At 38.0% G+C, this 15928-nt stretch overlaps 1 protein-coding gene across 2 annotated transcripts in view; it reads left to right on the forward strand.

Annotated features, from left to right (window-relative positions):
• Nucleotides 1–845: 845 nt before the first annotated feature.
• NAF1 (nuclear assembly factor 1 ribonucleoprotein) overlaps nucleotides 846–15928 on the forward strand; it is a 35909-nt gene continuing 20826 nt past the window's right edge. The window contains exons 1-2 of one of the 2 annotated variants that reach the window (XM_081135757.1): nucleotides 846–1753; nucleotides 6243–6417. In XM_081135757.1, the coding sequence (XP_080991883.1) occupies nucleotides 1413–1753; nucleotides 6243–6417 (516 nt within the window). In that variant the 5' untranslated portion in view covers nucleotides 846–1412. Of the gene's footprint in view, nucleotides 1759–6242; nucleotides 6418–15928 lie in introns of both variants that reach the window. The other variant, XM_081135758.1, reaches the window with a different exon arrangement.

The following is a 15928-nucleotide window of genomic DNA, read 5'->3' on the forward strand; positions in this document are numbered from 1 at the left end:
ATTACTGAACCTGCATCTTCTCCATATTTCAAATAATTTTCTAGTTATCTCCTGTGCATTGACCTTTTTACTTCAATTAAATTGTAAACTCCCTAAAACTACTCTTGCCTTGAATTTCTGTGAAGGTTTACTACTCTGGAGGGCACAATAAATTCTCATTGAATACAGCAGGCCCTCTGTATTTGCAGGTTCTGCATCCATAGATTCAACTGACCCCGGATGGAAAATATTTTTAAAAAATGTTATATTGTTGCTGACATGTACTATGTAGTTAGGCCTATGACAGTTGTATCTGTACTGATTACATACCACCTTTTTTTTCTTATTATTCCCTAAATGATACAGTAGAACAACTATTTACATGGCATTTACATTGTATTAGGTATTATAAGTACTCTATAGATGATTTTTAGAATACAGGAGGATGTGTATAGGTTATATGCAAATACTAAGCCATTTCATATAAGGGCCTTGAGCATTCCTGGATTTGGTATCTGAGGGGTGGGGCTGGGGAAGGGGTGGGGGGGGCAGGCTCCTGGAACCAATCCCTCTCCAGAGGGCTCTCATTGATAAAACCTTTTGCACAGTCCTTGACACACATGCATGTTTAATAAATGGTAACAATGATTATTACTACTGGACTATCTGATGTATCAAGTTGAAGTTCCAATAGGAAACCATAACATTCTGAGCCCTGCCTTAACCCTAAGAACATTTTGCTTGTTTGCTTTATGATCTGGAGTAATGGTTTTCCAAGCTAAGTACAGTTTAGTCTCTTCCCACCCTTTTTGCAAAGCAGTGTCAACAACAGGATAGACATCAGTGAAGCAGCAACATTTAGTCCACCATTACTGTTCTCTTTAATTCCAGGCTGCTTTGGAGAAAAAAAAAAACAGTAATTTTTTTGAGATGAATGACCAACGTACTTGCTATCAATCAATCAATTTAACTGAATATTAGTGAAGTTTACTAAAAGTGTTCAAGATTTCCTGGCTCGAGTTTCTGAAGTACAGAGACTCGCACGATCACATCTTCGCTTGCAAAACAACTGCCCCAGGCACAGGACTATGAGTGCAGCCATCTGACCGTGTGGTTGAGCCGCACACAGGTCCAAAGCTGCAAAACGGGAGCTCAGGGCCGCCCGAGGTCCAGCTCCTAAAGGTCCGGGGGCCGGCCCCGCCCCCGCCGAGCGCGCTCGCGTCCCGTAACGTCACGCGCTCTCCCGGAAGTGCCGCTGAGTACACGCCGGGGGCGTGTCTCCCGGTAACCCCGCGTGTAGTTACCGGAGAAGCGCGGAAAGTGGGGCCCAGGCGCGGTTCTAGCCACTGCGAAGGTGGTTGTAGTTCCAGAGCGAGCCGGCAGCCTGTCCGAGGCGAAGAACCTGAGCCTGCCCGGGCGTCTGCTGAGACGCCATGGAAGTGGTGGAGGCCGCCGCCGCTCAGCTGGAGACTCTCAAATTCTGCGGCACGAGCCTGGGGGTTGGCCAAGGTGAGGCGGGGCCGCCCCCGGACTCCGTTCCCGTCCCGGAGCCGCCGCCGCCACCACAGTCGGACGAGGGGTCCCCAGACACTGGGCAGGACGCGGAGGCTCAGCTGGCCAGGGAGCGGCCGCCCGAAGCCGTGCCGAGCGCAGCCGTCGGCGGGAACCCCGCGCCACAGTTGGGCCCGGAACCTGGAGGGAAATGCGTCACCGGCCCGGGCGCTGCGGAGCGGGTGCCGACCGCGGACTCCGTGGAGACCTCGGACTCGGAAAGGTCGGGTGCCTGCGGTCCCGAGGCTGCTGGGACGGGGCCTGTGTCACCTGCGGGAGGATCCGGGGCCCGGGGGCCGAGACGGGCCCGCGTGCGCCCGGGAGGGAGGGGCGGTCCCTGAAGCTCCCTGCGCACGTGTTGACAAGTAGCCGGGACCGCCCATTTCTGGGTGTTCCCTGCGGATCCCGCGGTGAATCGGAGCCCGATAATCAGATCTCTCGCCCCTGAATTTGATAGTGTGAAAGGTGCTATGTATAGATCGTGGCATTTTCATTTAAAATATAGAAAACCTGAGGGTTTTGGATGATTTCCATAATACTTAGTTCGACGTGTCCCTTTGTGGAGATAACTTTTGAGTTTTGTGTCAGATCTTTTATTCTTCCACCAACTTTAGCGTGTGGTCGTGTTTTTGAACCACATGAGTTGAGGATTAGTTAAAGGATTTTATGTGTTTACAAATCGGCTCCTGGCAATTTTGTTAATTATTACAATCCTTGTGGGGAGCATGTGAAATTAACTGGACATTGCTATTTAGTAGTGTCCTGTGCTCTGATTCCGTTTTGTGAGGCCTCCCTCCCCTGCCCCGCCTCCCTGTATCTTTTAAAAGTCACACTTCTGTGGTGGGAGGGGACTTAAGTAGGTCGGATGTTCCTTACCCACACTAATCATTGTTTACAAATTTACAAGTATTTGAGTGTTTTGTGGGAAACAGAACACATGAAAAATATGAGTAAACGTATCAATAAGTAGAGTTGGTGAAAATTACGGTGAAGGGACAAGCACAGCACCAAGAAAGTCTTAGTAGAGCCCAGGCCTGTAGGACACTGTTGCCATGTCAAGGTTTTAATTCTAAGTGCTAGAGAAGCTGTTGAAGGATTTTAAGCAGAGCAATGGCGTGCACAGGTTAACATTCTAATAAGCTTTGCTTTGTAGAGGAAGAATTGAATTGGGTTCAAGAGTAAAAGCAGAGAAGCCAGAGTGGAAATAGTTGAAAGACTTTGCATGAGTCCATGATGTGACCATGGTTGTGTCTGGATTAACATTTTGAAGTCACACTGATCAGGCTTGCTAATAGATGCGGCAGTGGGCTAGACAAGAGCCATCAACTGGGTGGATTGTGGTGCTATTTACTAAGATAGGGTTGGAGACCAGTGGGAATGTTTAATTTGGCCAGTTACTATAAGATTTCTCTGACAGCCAATTGGAGATGTCAGGCAAGCAGTGGTAGTATAATGAGTTTAGAGTTTGAAGGACAGTTCTGGGCTGGAGATGTACATTTCAGCATCATTAGATTTCAGATAAAACTTTAACTTTTTATTAGGGACATTTTCAAACTTGGAAAAAGTAGAGAGTAATGTTATGAATGGACATATACTCATCACTGAACTTGTTTCCAGTATTTTGCTAATCTTGTTTTATCTCACATTTCCAACTTTTTCTTTTAACCTGGTAGTTTTACAGCAAATCTCAGTCAGCACGCCACCTTACCTGTAAATTTTTTATTATGCATCTCTAATTGATAAAATACTTTTTACATAACTACCATGTCATTATCAACCTTAGTATAATTAATTCTAATTCCTTAATATCACCTGATGCTCTATTTGTATTTAGATTTTTCTGGTTGTCTGAAGGTTGTCTTTTAACAGTTGGTTATTTGAGGTAGAATTCAAACAAGGTTCAAACTGTGCATTTGAATGTTATGTCTTGTTAAAGTGAAGGGCATATTTAAAGTCATGAAGACAGAAGACTCTACGTGAGGGTGGAATACCACCGTAGCATAGTGCATGCCAAAAAGTGGGTTTTTGAGGAAATGAGTGGAGAACCATATCAGATGTTGCTGAGATGTTAAGTAAGATGACAGAAAGATGTTTACTAGACTTGGCAACATGGAGATTATTGGTGACCTAAAGGAATGGTGGTGATGGAAGCCAATTTAGGGGTAAAGACTGAGAAATAAAAGTTTTGAGACAGGATGTGTTAACAACCCTTTTAAGAAATTTTAAAGGGAGAAATGAGCCCATAGTTGGAGGGATTAAACAGAGGTACTACAGATTGTTAGTATGCTGATGAGATTTCTCTGGGATAGAGGGAAAGATTCATAATACAGTAATAGGAAGCAGTTCACTTGCAGATGACATGGGTTCCTGAGCCCAAGGGGTGAAATTGGCCTTTGCCCATCTCCCCCTGTAACAGGAGGAAAGACAATACTTGCCAGAGCTAATGTCTTGGTTTCAAGCCCTTCATAATCCAGCTGGGAAGACATATTTTTCAATGAATTATGGTATAGTATGGGACAGGCAGTTTGATAAAAGTGCCCTAAGGGATAGGGAAGGAAGTAAATAATTCTACTTCGGGTGGGTAGGGGGTGGCTTTAGAGGAGGTAATATTTGAGTTGAACCTATAAGGAGAAATAGAACTTCTCTACATTCCAGTCAAAGGAAATAGCACAAACAAAGGGAAAGTTATATGAGCTTCTTTGCTAGATGTGTGTGAGAAGTGATATAAGATGGGATTATGAAGGTTACCAGGAACCTGATTGTAACAGTCTCTGAGATGTCATGCTAAGGAGCATGTCCTTTAACTTGTACACAGTGTAGATTTATGGGGGGAAAAGTTAAGGTTTTTCTGTGTGTTTTAATATTTTCTTAATAAAAAATAGGAAGAATAGTCCAAACCCATAAAGCCATCACCTTGATTTAACAATTATTAACATTTCAGAACTATTAGGTTCACATGTATACATTATTGAGCCATTTTCAAAGTCATTTACACATGATACTTTATTCCTAAATAGTTTAGCTCTCATTCTTTAAGAGGATATTTTCTTACATAATCATAATACTATTATCACATGTAACAAAATTAATAATTTCTCACATCTAATGTCCAGTCATGAATGGTTGTTTATTTTTTTTAAAATGATTGAGGTGACATTGGTTAATAAGATTATATAGGTTTCAGGTGTACATTTCTGTGGTACATGATCAGTATATTGCATTGTGTTCCCACCATCCAAAGTCAAGCCATCTTCTATGACCATATATTTGACCCGCTTCCCTCCAGTAACCACCATACTGTCATCTCTGTCTATGAGTTTTGTTTGTTTGTTTTTCTTGTTTGTTCATTTGTTGCTTTGTTTTATATCACACATGTGAGTGAAATCATATGGTTCTTAACTTTTTCTGACATTTCTCTTACCATGAAATTCTCAAGATCCACCCATGTAGTTGCAAATGGCAGTATTTCATCTTTTCTTGCGGCTGAGTAGTAGCCCATTGTATATTTGTACCATATCTTCTTAATCCAATTACCTATTGAAGGACACTCCGGTTGTTTCCATGTCTCGGCCACTATGAATAATGCTGCAGTGAACATAGGGATTGCTTGAATGGCTATTTTTAAAGCAAAGAGTGTGGACTGATTAAGATGAAAGGTCATGAGAGGGTGAAGGTAATAGCAAGACATCAATAGGGTGAAGGGGTGATTGTTGTGGGGAGAGACTAGTATTTACATCACTTATACAATTATTACAGAAAAGCATGTGAGAAATAAGTATTTGAAATAGGAGTAGCGGTGGAAATGGGATGAAGTGGAATAGGAGTGATGTTTACTAATTTGAAGATAGGATTTTATCGTTGACTGTGAGAATGCAGTAGCTCAAAGTGATTCCAAGGTTTCTACCTATAGTAACTGGATTAAAGACTAAGTAATAAATAAAATAGAAGCTCAAGAAGAGAAGTGATTCAGTAAGGAAAATACAGGGTTTTTTTTCCTTTTAACTTGTTCCTAGTGTGAGGTAAAGCGTAGGTCATTCATACTGAGGTGGCCTGGAGATTAGAGATTAGGGCTGGAATTTAGAGATATCAGTGCTGAAGATTTAGGAGTTATCTGCATGTGGATGGTGACTGAAAACATTGGAGTGCATGAGCTTATCCATGGGAAGAATACAGAGAGAAGAGAATAAGGATGGGACTTTCAGAAACAACTTACAAGGAGGTAGCCAGCAAACAAAACTTAAACTCAGAGGAGGGTTACTGGTAATAAGAATTGCTGTGGAAGTCACAGGCTAAAGGAGTTTTCAGAGAATAGAATGGTCAACAAGTTTGGTAACTTTTGAGTTTTCAAGTTGTCTAAAGACTCAGAAGAAACTATTGGCAATTAAGTGGGCTGGTCATTGGTGACCAATAAGAGATGTGTATCAACCAGAGCTCTCTTCTGTCAGGGATTTGTCACATACTTAATTATATGAAGACAGATGTGTGATGTATAAGGCTACTGTAATAAGTGGGTTGCAGTTATAGCAGGGGTTTTGAAAATGTTATTAGTGGGTTAAGGACTGCTCTCCAAATACCACAGCCAACTTCAAATGCTAGCTTTTGAATTATATTAGCAACAGTAAACATGTATTCAAGTAGATATTTCCTAGTCGAATAAATATTTTAATACCATCATATTACTTACTAAGTTTTCAACTTTTTCTTTCCTACAGTGAGACAGATTCAGATAGTTCAAGCTCTTCATCTTCCTCATCATCTTCCTCATCTTCCTCTTCCTCTCAAATATTGCTTCCTCCAGTGCTGTCCGATGGAGAGGACGATTTACAAATTGAGAAGGAAAATAAGAATTTTCCTCTTATTAAAACAAAAGATGAATTACTTCTTAACGTAAGTACTTAGATTTGTTACTAAACCTAATTTGGATGTTCTAAAATATATTGTGGCACTAATAGTGTTCTCATTTGCCCTGTATCTGATCCATAAATTTGAAGACTTCTAAATTTTATTGGGCATACTTTTGCCATGCCTTACCTTTCTTAAGTAAAAGGGAGGATTGTTTGGAGAATTCATCTGGATAATTTCTAAGGTTACTTCTAACTGTAATACTTGGTAATTGTTCTTCCTGGGGTGTCAGAATTATTGGAAGTGCTGTTGAATTGTGTGAGTATATTATGCTTGGCTCATACTAGAAAATTACATTTTTGGTGGGAATATATGTTAGCTTTTCAAACTTGGAACAGTGGGCTTGTCCTTTCCTTTTTGTACCAGTACTGAGGGGGATCTCAGGGAAGGATGGAAGAGGCAATTTATAGTCTTTATTTTTCAATTTTGTATTCTTTTTCTTTTTTTTTACATCAGAACATGCTTTTAAAGACACTTTGCATTGTGCACACATTCATTTAAATGTTCCCAAAGGTGCTCAGCCTCTAGCCCAACCAGAATCTTTGGGGAGAGGCAGACAGTTTGGCAAAAAGACTCAGGTTGGGGGTGGGAGGCAGCAAACGGAGAAAGCAGCCTTTGACTTAAAGATCAGTCCTCAGTTTAAACGTCAGCTTCAGGCAGTTGGCCTCAAGTGGAGTCAGGGTCCGGGGGAGGAGCAATTTTGTATTCTTGACTAGCTGTTCACTTTATAGTCATACAATTAAGTAAACTTACTAAAAGTTCTTGGTTCTTTAGACCTCTCTGTTGCCAGAAATAGAGGAATGAGTTCTCTGGTCTGCCCTCATTATTTGACTTAGGGCTCTGAAGAGTGTATCAGGAACCCTCAGGCTCAATGGCAGAGAAAGACAGTCCTTGTCACCCCGGGTGGTTTGGCTGCAAGTAATCAGTCTCTTTAAGACTGTGTTCTCTGTCACTCAGTAGGTATGTTTCTGCATGGGGCTGGCAATTTGGCTACTGATTGTCCTGTATGAAAGTCATGGGGAGGACTTTTACTGGTTTACATGGGGCCTTGTACACAGCCCTGAACAAATTACCAAGGCTAGTGGAATGGGTATTTGTATTGCTTGGGCATGAGTCATATAGTCACTCCTATTTGTGTGGGAGAGTATGTAGGCAAGTGTGTGCTTGAGAGAAAGCACATGGGCTAGTGTGAGGGCGGGAGTGTATAGGAGCAGTTGCCAGAAAGGGAGTATGAGTGTGTGCATGTTTGAGAAGGGTAGGGGTTGAGTGGGTGGTATCAACCCCAGGCAGACCGCAGGAATGGGTTCTCTGTCACAGGAAAGGGAGGCTTATATGCTTTTCAGAGGGGGATGCTGTCAGTCAGTAATAGTAGTTACCCACTATAGAGGGAGAAAGGAGAACACTGGAAGAAGTTATCACATATAACTTAGGTTGCAGTTGTGTGGTTGTGAACAACGCAGACGCAAATTACTTCAAGAGAGTGGGGATTTGCTCTAAGCTAGCATAGGAAAGCCATTAAGAATTAGGGCAGCTGTGGACGATGGCCTTGCTGTTTGTTTTATCTGCCTCTTGAACATTCTCATAGTTTTCTGAGTGTCATTTTATTCTTTCTTTACTGGCTGGCTTCCTCTGTTTACTTGTAAATTCATCTTTTTTATTCTAGCTTGTACATGGATTTCTGTGTCCTTGGGTCTAAATCTAGTATCTTCTACTTTCAGCCTCCCCGTGAACTGGCTAATTAGATTTCTATTTCTTTGATCACTTTTGGGATAATCCTATTTCTTAGCTCAGATTTGTTTTTTAAGAAAATGACAATTCACTCCTCCTAGGAAGTGTTCCCTCTTTTGTTATAACTCTAGTTGGTGTTGTATGTATTGTTTTGTTCAGGAGACACCAGCTAGGGTTAGTGGTAACAAAATATGTTTTCTGAAGAAAATTAATGAGGTATACTATCCATGTTGTCTTTGCTTAAAGGTATATACATCAATTAAAATGGGCAAAGCAGTTAAAAAAGTTTGAGAGTTTGTGCTGGATCTTTAGCGATCTCTACAACATAGACATGCCCAATTTAACCAAGGTTTATGTCCTACCTCTTTATAAAGTGTCTCATTCTAGACAGGTGTCTATTGGTCTTCAGGTATGCTGAGCTTAATTTTTACCTCCATTTGGTCTGTTTCTCAAGCAGGAATATTGCCTCCTTGTATCTAGCCTATTCAATCTTTTCTGTTGTTGGAAAGTTAGATCCTGGTGACTTAAGTACTAAACTGTTGCAGATCTCTAAGTGGAAGTATATGGAAGTGTATGGGTGAAGTAACCTTGAGATTGTACATTTAGAATTAAACCTTCGATAATTGGAACAGTCTCTTCACAAAATTTGGTTATAACGTGAATGAAAAGCATAGGTGAGGGGAAGAGGAATAAAAGAGGGATTAATCACTTAAATAGGGATTAGTCAGCTATAGAGGCAATGGAAAGGAAGAGTCTAATTGGCTCTTTTCATAATGCCATAATTACATAATATGTGACATTAAATACTACCAAGTGGAGCTATGCTTTTTATTTATTTATTTAAACATAAACCCTTCTTTAATACTGAGAAGGTTTATATATAATCTGCACAGTGAATGTAAAGCAACATATATGGCCTTGGAACTACATTAAACCACATAGGGTTTATTTTGTGTTTCAGTGAATTGGAAAATTAGATTCTTTTTGAAAAATCTTCTCAGCAATTTATGCCCTGAACTCTTCATTCAGATAAATATCACTAAAAATTTAGAATCATAAAAGCATTTATGGAATTGTGACATTTCAAAGCCTTTTAATTAGAAATGAATTTTATAAATTAGTGCCCATTGTTTCTTTGGTTTTTTTTTTCTGAAAAGCTGAAAGGTTTTATATAACATTTAAAAATTTTGATTACAGTGCTTAGGATTACAATACTGCAATAAGGATAATAATGTGTATTTGTATATAAAATACAGCATGACCAAGGAAAAAAATTAATGGTTGTAGGCAATTTTTGGTAAATTTACCTTCGTAATTTGGAGACTGCCTATATTATATTTGAAAACAAATGTTCTTTGTAGTTAGATTGAATACACTGTATTCCGTTTCTGATTGTGGCAGTGCAGACACATATCCTAAAACATTTTAGCATGAGGATATGGAAATATCTGGCAGATTACAGTGCATTATTTCATATCTTTTTGATCTCTCACTTTCTATGAAATTATATTGCACTTGGTTTACACTTAATAATTGTTTACTGGATATGTTGTTTTCAAGACCTAACTTGGTTTATAAGTTTTGTCCTAAATTCAGGCCTTTTTCAACATCAACTTTTTATGACTCTAGATATATTTGGGTTATTATATTGTATCTTAGAATACTGATGGCACTTAATAACATCCTTTTCAAAATGCCTGATATTTAAGAAATGATTTATATACTTGAAAGAAGGTGATCTTTATTAATATTTGGAGCTCTTTAAAAATGCATTTTTGAAAGATACTAATATTTCGTGTTTCATTGCACAAAATTATTTCAATAAAGCTTATATTAAGCATTAACGATCCCTTAAACTTCAAATAAAAACTGTTTTATTCACTAGAGTATCCATTTATGTCTTGTGTATATACACATATATGACTGTTACACAGAAAACATTGCATTTATTAGATTCCCCCACTCCCCAGTAGGTTTTAATAAGTGAGTTCGTATTGCTTTAGAGAATAAAGACTAATGTCTGTTAAAGAGGAATTTAGCTAGAGAGTGAGCATACACACTTATGCCGAAAGCAAAATAACACTGGAGAGATAATGATTGCACGTCAAGTGAATGGTACAGGATAAAAGAAATCATAAGACTGAGTGAAAGGGGTCAAGGAAGGCTCATGGCTTGAACTGAGATTGAAAGATGGATAGATGACAGGTAAAGAGAATATTAACTTTCCCAGTGAAAGGATGAGGTCTGTTGCTTGGCATTTATTTTTTCCCAGTGTTGGTTACATAGTAGGGGCTCAGGGAAGGTTTCTTTGTTTATTCATTCATTATCATGCATACAGTACAGCTAATGTCAGTTCTGAAATGGACACTTTTTTACATTTTAACATTTTTGAAAAGTTGGGACTAATTGATGACATTTTTACAATTATTTGGTGGTGCTTTTGTCTTCATGGTGTATAAAATCAGTCTTAGATTTGATGAAATATGGCCTCTTTTTATCTAACATAAAAGACAATGCTAGAATTAAGTTTTTTCTTAGATGGATTATAATTGTATTTTACTTTTATGTGAGTCAACTTTTTTAAAAAAAATATATTGTTATTGATTTCAGAGAGAGGAAGGGAGAGAGATAGAAACATCAGTCATGAGAGAGTCATTGATCGGCTGCCTCCTGCAGGCCCCACACTGGGGATGGAGCCCACAACTGGGATGTGTGCCCTGACCAGGAATTGAACCTCGATCTCCTGGATCATAGGTTGATGCTCAACTGCTGAGTGACGGCTGGCCAGGTGTGAGTCAACTTTTGAAGGAATTCTTATGAACTTTTTTCTGTGACAGTAGTTTTAGAGAAAAACAGGATGAGAACATTGTATTTATAAAAATAATAATAATAAAAAAATAAAGACTATAAAGAAGTGTTGACTTTTACCTTTTAGGTGAAAATATTTAATGGGCTAGTCTGAATCTGAGTTTAGTGTTATATACAATAGGGTAATTAATACTTACTGATGTAGCTAAAAAATAGCTGAGTTCCACAGAACACTATAAAGGTACTTTTCCTGGAGATGTTGATGAGTTAGACTAAATGTTATATGTGATCATAGTTGACACATTTAGTGTACAGACCAAATCCATTATTTTTTCCAATATGTTTTACCAGCTCTAGGGGATAAAAAAGTTTCTAATAATGGCCCTTAGTACTCCAAGGACTGGTCCTACTTCCCAACCACATCTGAAAAGGGAAAGCTCACCTAATAGCATCAGGTAATTGGCAGCCACCTGCATGTCATCTATTCTTAAATGATATGAGAGGATAATTTCATTACACTTTCCTCAGTTTTAAAAATTCTCCCCAAACTAGGAACAAAAAGGATCAATTGCCATTTGGAATAATTGATTCCTTTCCCACTACCCCCTGCTGCCCTTTTTTATATTTGTGAGTGAAAACCGAAATCAAGGTTCTTTAATTTTGCTCAGAAGGTCATCAGATTACTGATTTTTTTTCTTGCCCAATAATAGCCTTCAAAGAGCTAGGGAAGTTAAGGCCATTGTTAAGTGTGCGTGGCATCTCAGAAAGCCATTTTGACCCATTAGCTCCTTCAGTTTTTGTGCTGGAAGACATAGACACCCATTTTTTGATGGGTGTATCTACAATTTAATTTTTAATAGGGTTGAATTTTGATGTTCTGTTCATTTGACTATTTTGCCTAACTGAATGATCTTGTAGGCCATACAGCTGTTTGAGAATCAGAATAAAATAGTATTATAACAGACAAAAATTGCTCTTTTATGATATTTCAGAAGTGTAGTTAGGATCTTGCAATTCTTTAGTACTATAGTTAGGAGTATTATTACAGAATCATAGTCATTTTGTTGAAGTCTCATATATAATTGTTATATTTATGCACTGTCTTTTCTTTTTTAAAAAAAAATATATCTTTATTGATTTCAGAGAGAGGAAAGGAGAGGGAGAGAGAGATAGAAACATCAATGATGAGAGAGTCATTGATCAAGCCCGAAACCCAGGCACGTGCTCTGACCGGGAATCGAACCCCGATCTCCTGGATCCTAGGTCAACTCTCAACTGCTGAGTCACGCCCGGCCAGGCTGTGCACTGTCTTCTTGATGACATGCTGTTAAACATTTTTAATTGCACTGTTAGCCATTTGTATAAACTCTTCAGAATTTTTGCTTGGTTTCCTCACTATTTATATAGATAAGAAAACTGAGAAAGTGACTTGTCTGAGGTAGTATAAGTGGGGAGGAGCAGATTCAGAACTAGTAAGGTAGGTTCCAGTCTGTTATATTTTTAGTACTTGAGGAATTTAACATTGGACTTTGATCATTTGGACTTCCTGATTATTTGGTTTCTGAATAATAATGTATATTTTGCATATTTTGTCATGTGAAGGATGATTGTATCATCTAATGTAAGATTCCTGAAATTGTATTTGCTTGGGCCACATTGCCTCTTAATAAAGCCTTTGACTTAGAGCTATAGAGCATCTAGGAAAAAAATGATTGAATTGCTTTAGTATGTTGAATTCCAGTAGCTCATTTGCAAGATTCTGTGATGTGTCTGGGTCTTTTTGTTTCCATGTGGTCTTTTCTTTTGCTGATGATATGAATGAAATATTTTGCTTTTAGTTGCCTACTCTTTGTTATTGCATATAGAAGTATTGAATAAGTATGTCCAGAAAATCTATTTTTACTCTTGATTTTTGAGTCTGTAAACATATTCATTTTATTTAAAATATAGTATAAATATTTATCTCTAGTTGCAGATACTGTACTTTGAAGAAAGATATTTAGTTTCATTTTATTTTTGGGAAATAACAATTATGAAAGTAGATGTATATCACAAATCTTAGTTTCCCAAGTGGAATAATCAGGTTAGCATTAAGACTTCATAGTCATGGTACATGCTGTTAAAATGTGGTCTTAAAATTATACCTGTATTAGTCACCAAAAATAGACTGGTGCTATTCATTCCTGGTTATGCTTGTAACGGAGGGCTCTTGGATGTATAACAGTGTAAAGCAGTGCTGTCCTATAGGTCTTCCTTCAGTGATGGGAATGTTGTATATCCACTCTGACTTAATATGTTATTAAGCCTTTGAGCTTAAGCTATTGTTTTAAGCTGTTGAGCACTTGAAATGTGGCCAGTGTGATTGAAGTCTGCATTTAAAATTTTACTTAATTTTAATTAAATTAAAAAAAAACAAATATAGTGTCTAGTATTGGATAAGGAGAATAAAATTATTCTTTCCCACCTACTCATCCATCTTTCCATGAAGGTAGTAGATAACCCAGGCTCATATTTTAAACTTCCTCACTTGTAGTAAATAGGCATCTGTTATTTTCAGTATGTTTGATTTTTGCTTATTATATGATGAAGGAGCTTTTTCTATCCCAGGTTTCCTTCATCGCCTCTACCTTTAATTTTTTAGTTCATCAATATGCATTTTATTTCTGATTCTTTATGTTATATTCTCTGTGTACTGTCAAAATGGTAGTGTTCTTGCCGTATTTTTTTCCTTATTGGATGGGGAGTGTATCTGTGTTTTTCTTCTTTTCTGTTCTGTCACACATACACATCCTTTCCTCACTCAGAAAATCAAAGTGATTGATTTATTCTTTAAGATTATGAGACCTATGAGACTAAGGAGATTTATTTATTATCTTACCTGGGGCAGCTGCTGTGTTATCAGGAAGCTAGGTGTTAATCTAATAATTATAATAATGTTTGCTGCTGCAAACCTGAAGTATCTGTTTATCAATAGTGGGCAGTGAAGCTTCCTTTGAAGCCTGCCTTTTTTACCAAGGTTGGGTTGAGTTTCTTTATTCCTTGAGAGTTCTCTTTTTAATTCTACAAATTGTATTTCAATATCTGATTTTTGTTCTGAATGAAAAAGACCTCTTCTGAGATTTTTGTTTAGCATGGACTGATGGAGAAAAGTCAATTCATTTAGTAAATATATACTAAGCACCTCTTATGTGCTAGTGATTGTCCTGGGTGCTGTAGCAAGGAGCAGGACTGGCCAGGTTCAAATTTTTGTTGGATTTATTGTCTAGTTAGGAAAATAGACTTTAAGAAGTAAACAAATAGTATGTTAGACAGTAATATGTTTACAAAAAAGGAAAGCAGCAGGGTAATTCGATAGAGTGACGAGGCTTATTGGTGGTGTAGTACTTTAGATTTAGCCATTAGGGAAGTGAAGGTGATGTTTGACATCCAAACATCAATACACAACCTTTTATTGCCCCATTCGGATGTGGCAATCCAAGGAACTTTCCCTTTCAACCTTCTAAAGGTCTCCCTCTTTGAACATGCCAAAGTCTTACGGAAACCGCATTGCTTGGGTGAATGCCTGTTAAGTTTGGGATATTGCTCCCCTTTGCCCTTTTCTACATGCTCATTTGAAAGGGACAGATGCGTCCTTTCTCCCTTGGTCAGTCCCAAAATGTCTGCCATTTTCAAAGCAAATATACTACTTGATTTAACTGGACTTTCAAGGGCAAACTGTAACAGGCTCTCAACCTGGAATTGTACAGGTTTGGTTTCACTTATTGATCCCATGTGTGTCTTACATGTTTTATGTACAGTATTTCGTTCTTTATATAGCTTTTGTGTTCTGCAGATATTTTGGATAGAGATTTTATGTACAAAATGTTTATAGGTAGATCTGTTACTATTAAGAGACAACTAATGCCTTAATTGGCTTCTCTTAGGAATGCTCAGGAAATGTTATATACATTACTGTGTTAAGGACTACTGGGATCACTGAACTGGAATTAGAGTATGGCGGTGATCACAGATAGCAATGTCTGTGTCTGTTCTTTCCCCTAAGTTTGGTCCTGCATGACATCAGAAGTATTCCCCATTTGTAGCAAAAGGAATTAAGGGGGGCTGCTGGATTGTTTTTGACCACAAGTATCAGTCCCTGCCTACTACAAATATTCTGGCTTTGTGTATCTTCCCCTGTCTTCCTCGTGCTGGATGTCTCATAGATACCCTTAGAGCACAGCCTTCATCAGACTGATCTGCTCAACTTAGAGTAAATTATAATGATCTCAAAAGATGATAAAAAAGCATTTGATAAAGTTAAACAGTCCTTTCTGATTTAAAAAAAACAAACGATGAGGTAGGAATAGATGGATACTTTCTTAATCTTATTAGAAAGAAATTCTAATCAAGATGCATCATTATGCTAAACATTTGAAAAGTTCCTAATAGAGTCAGACATCACAATTGCTTGACACTTGACATTCTGGAAATACCAACCAGTGTTGAAAAATGAAAAGTATGATGTACTAATACTGAAAAGAAGGAGTACTTATATTTTTAAAATATGGTAATATGGTGAATACACAAGAAAATCACTAGACACAAATTTCAGCATGATGTTTTCTGGTTTTAAACAGTACTCTATAAAGAATCCATTTATAATAGCAGTAAAAAATATTAAGTAAATAGTAACTTATGATAGCAAATATGGCACAAAATGGCTTTGAATAAGCCTAAGGACTATATAGGACCTGTAAGAAGACAACTGTAATTAAATATAATTTTAATCAATACTGACAACACTAATATAACAAACTGGTTTTAAAGTTTATCTAGCGAAATAAATATGTGCAAATAGCTAGAAGAATCCCAAGGGGACAAATATTGATGTGGGGTGGATAGGGAAACTACCCCTTATTCCCAAATATTAAAACATAATAGGAAATGCACAGTTGTTAAAATAGTTTAGTATTGACCCTGA

The sequence above is a fragment of the Miniopterus schreibersii genome (genome assembly GCF_964146895.1).
Source record: "Miniopterus schreibersii genome assembly, chromosome: 4".
Classification (NCBI taxonomy): Eukaryota; Metazoa; Chordata; class Mammalia; order Chiroptera; family Miniopteridae; genus Miniopterus; species Miniopterus schreibersii.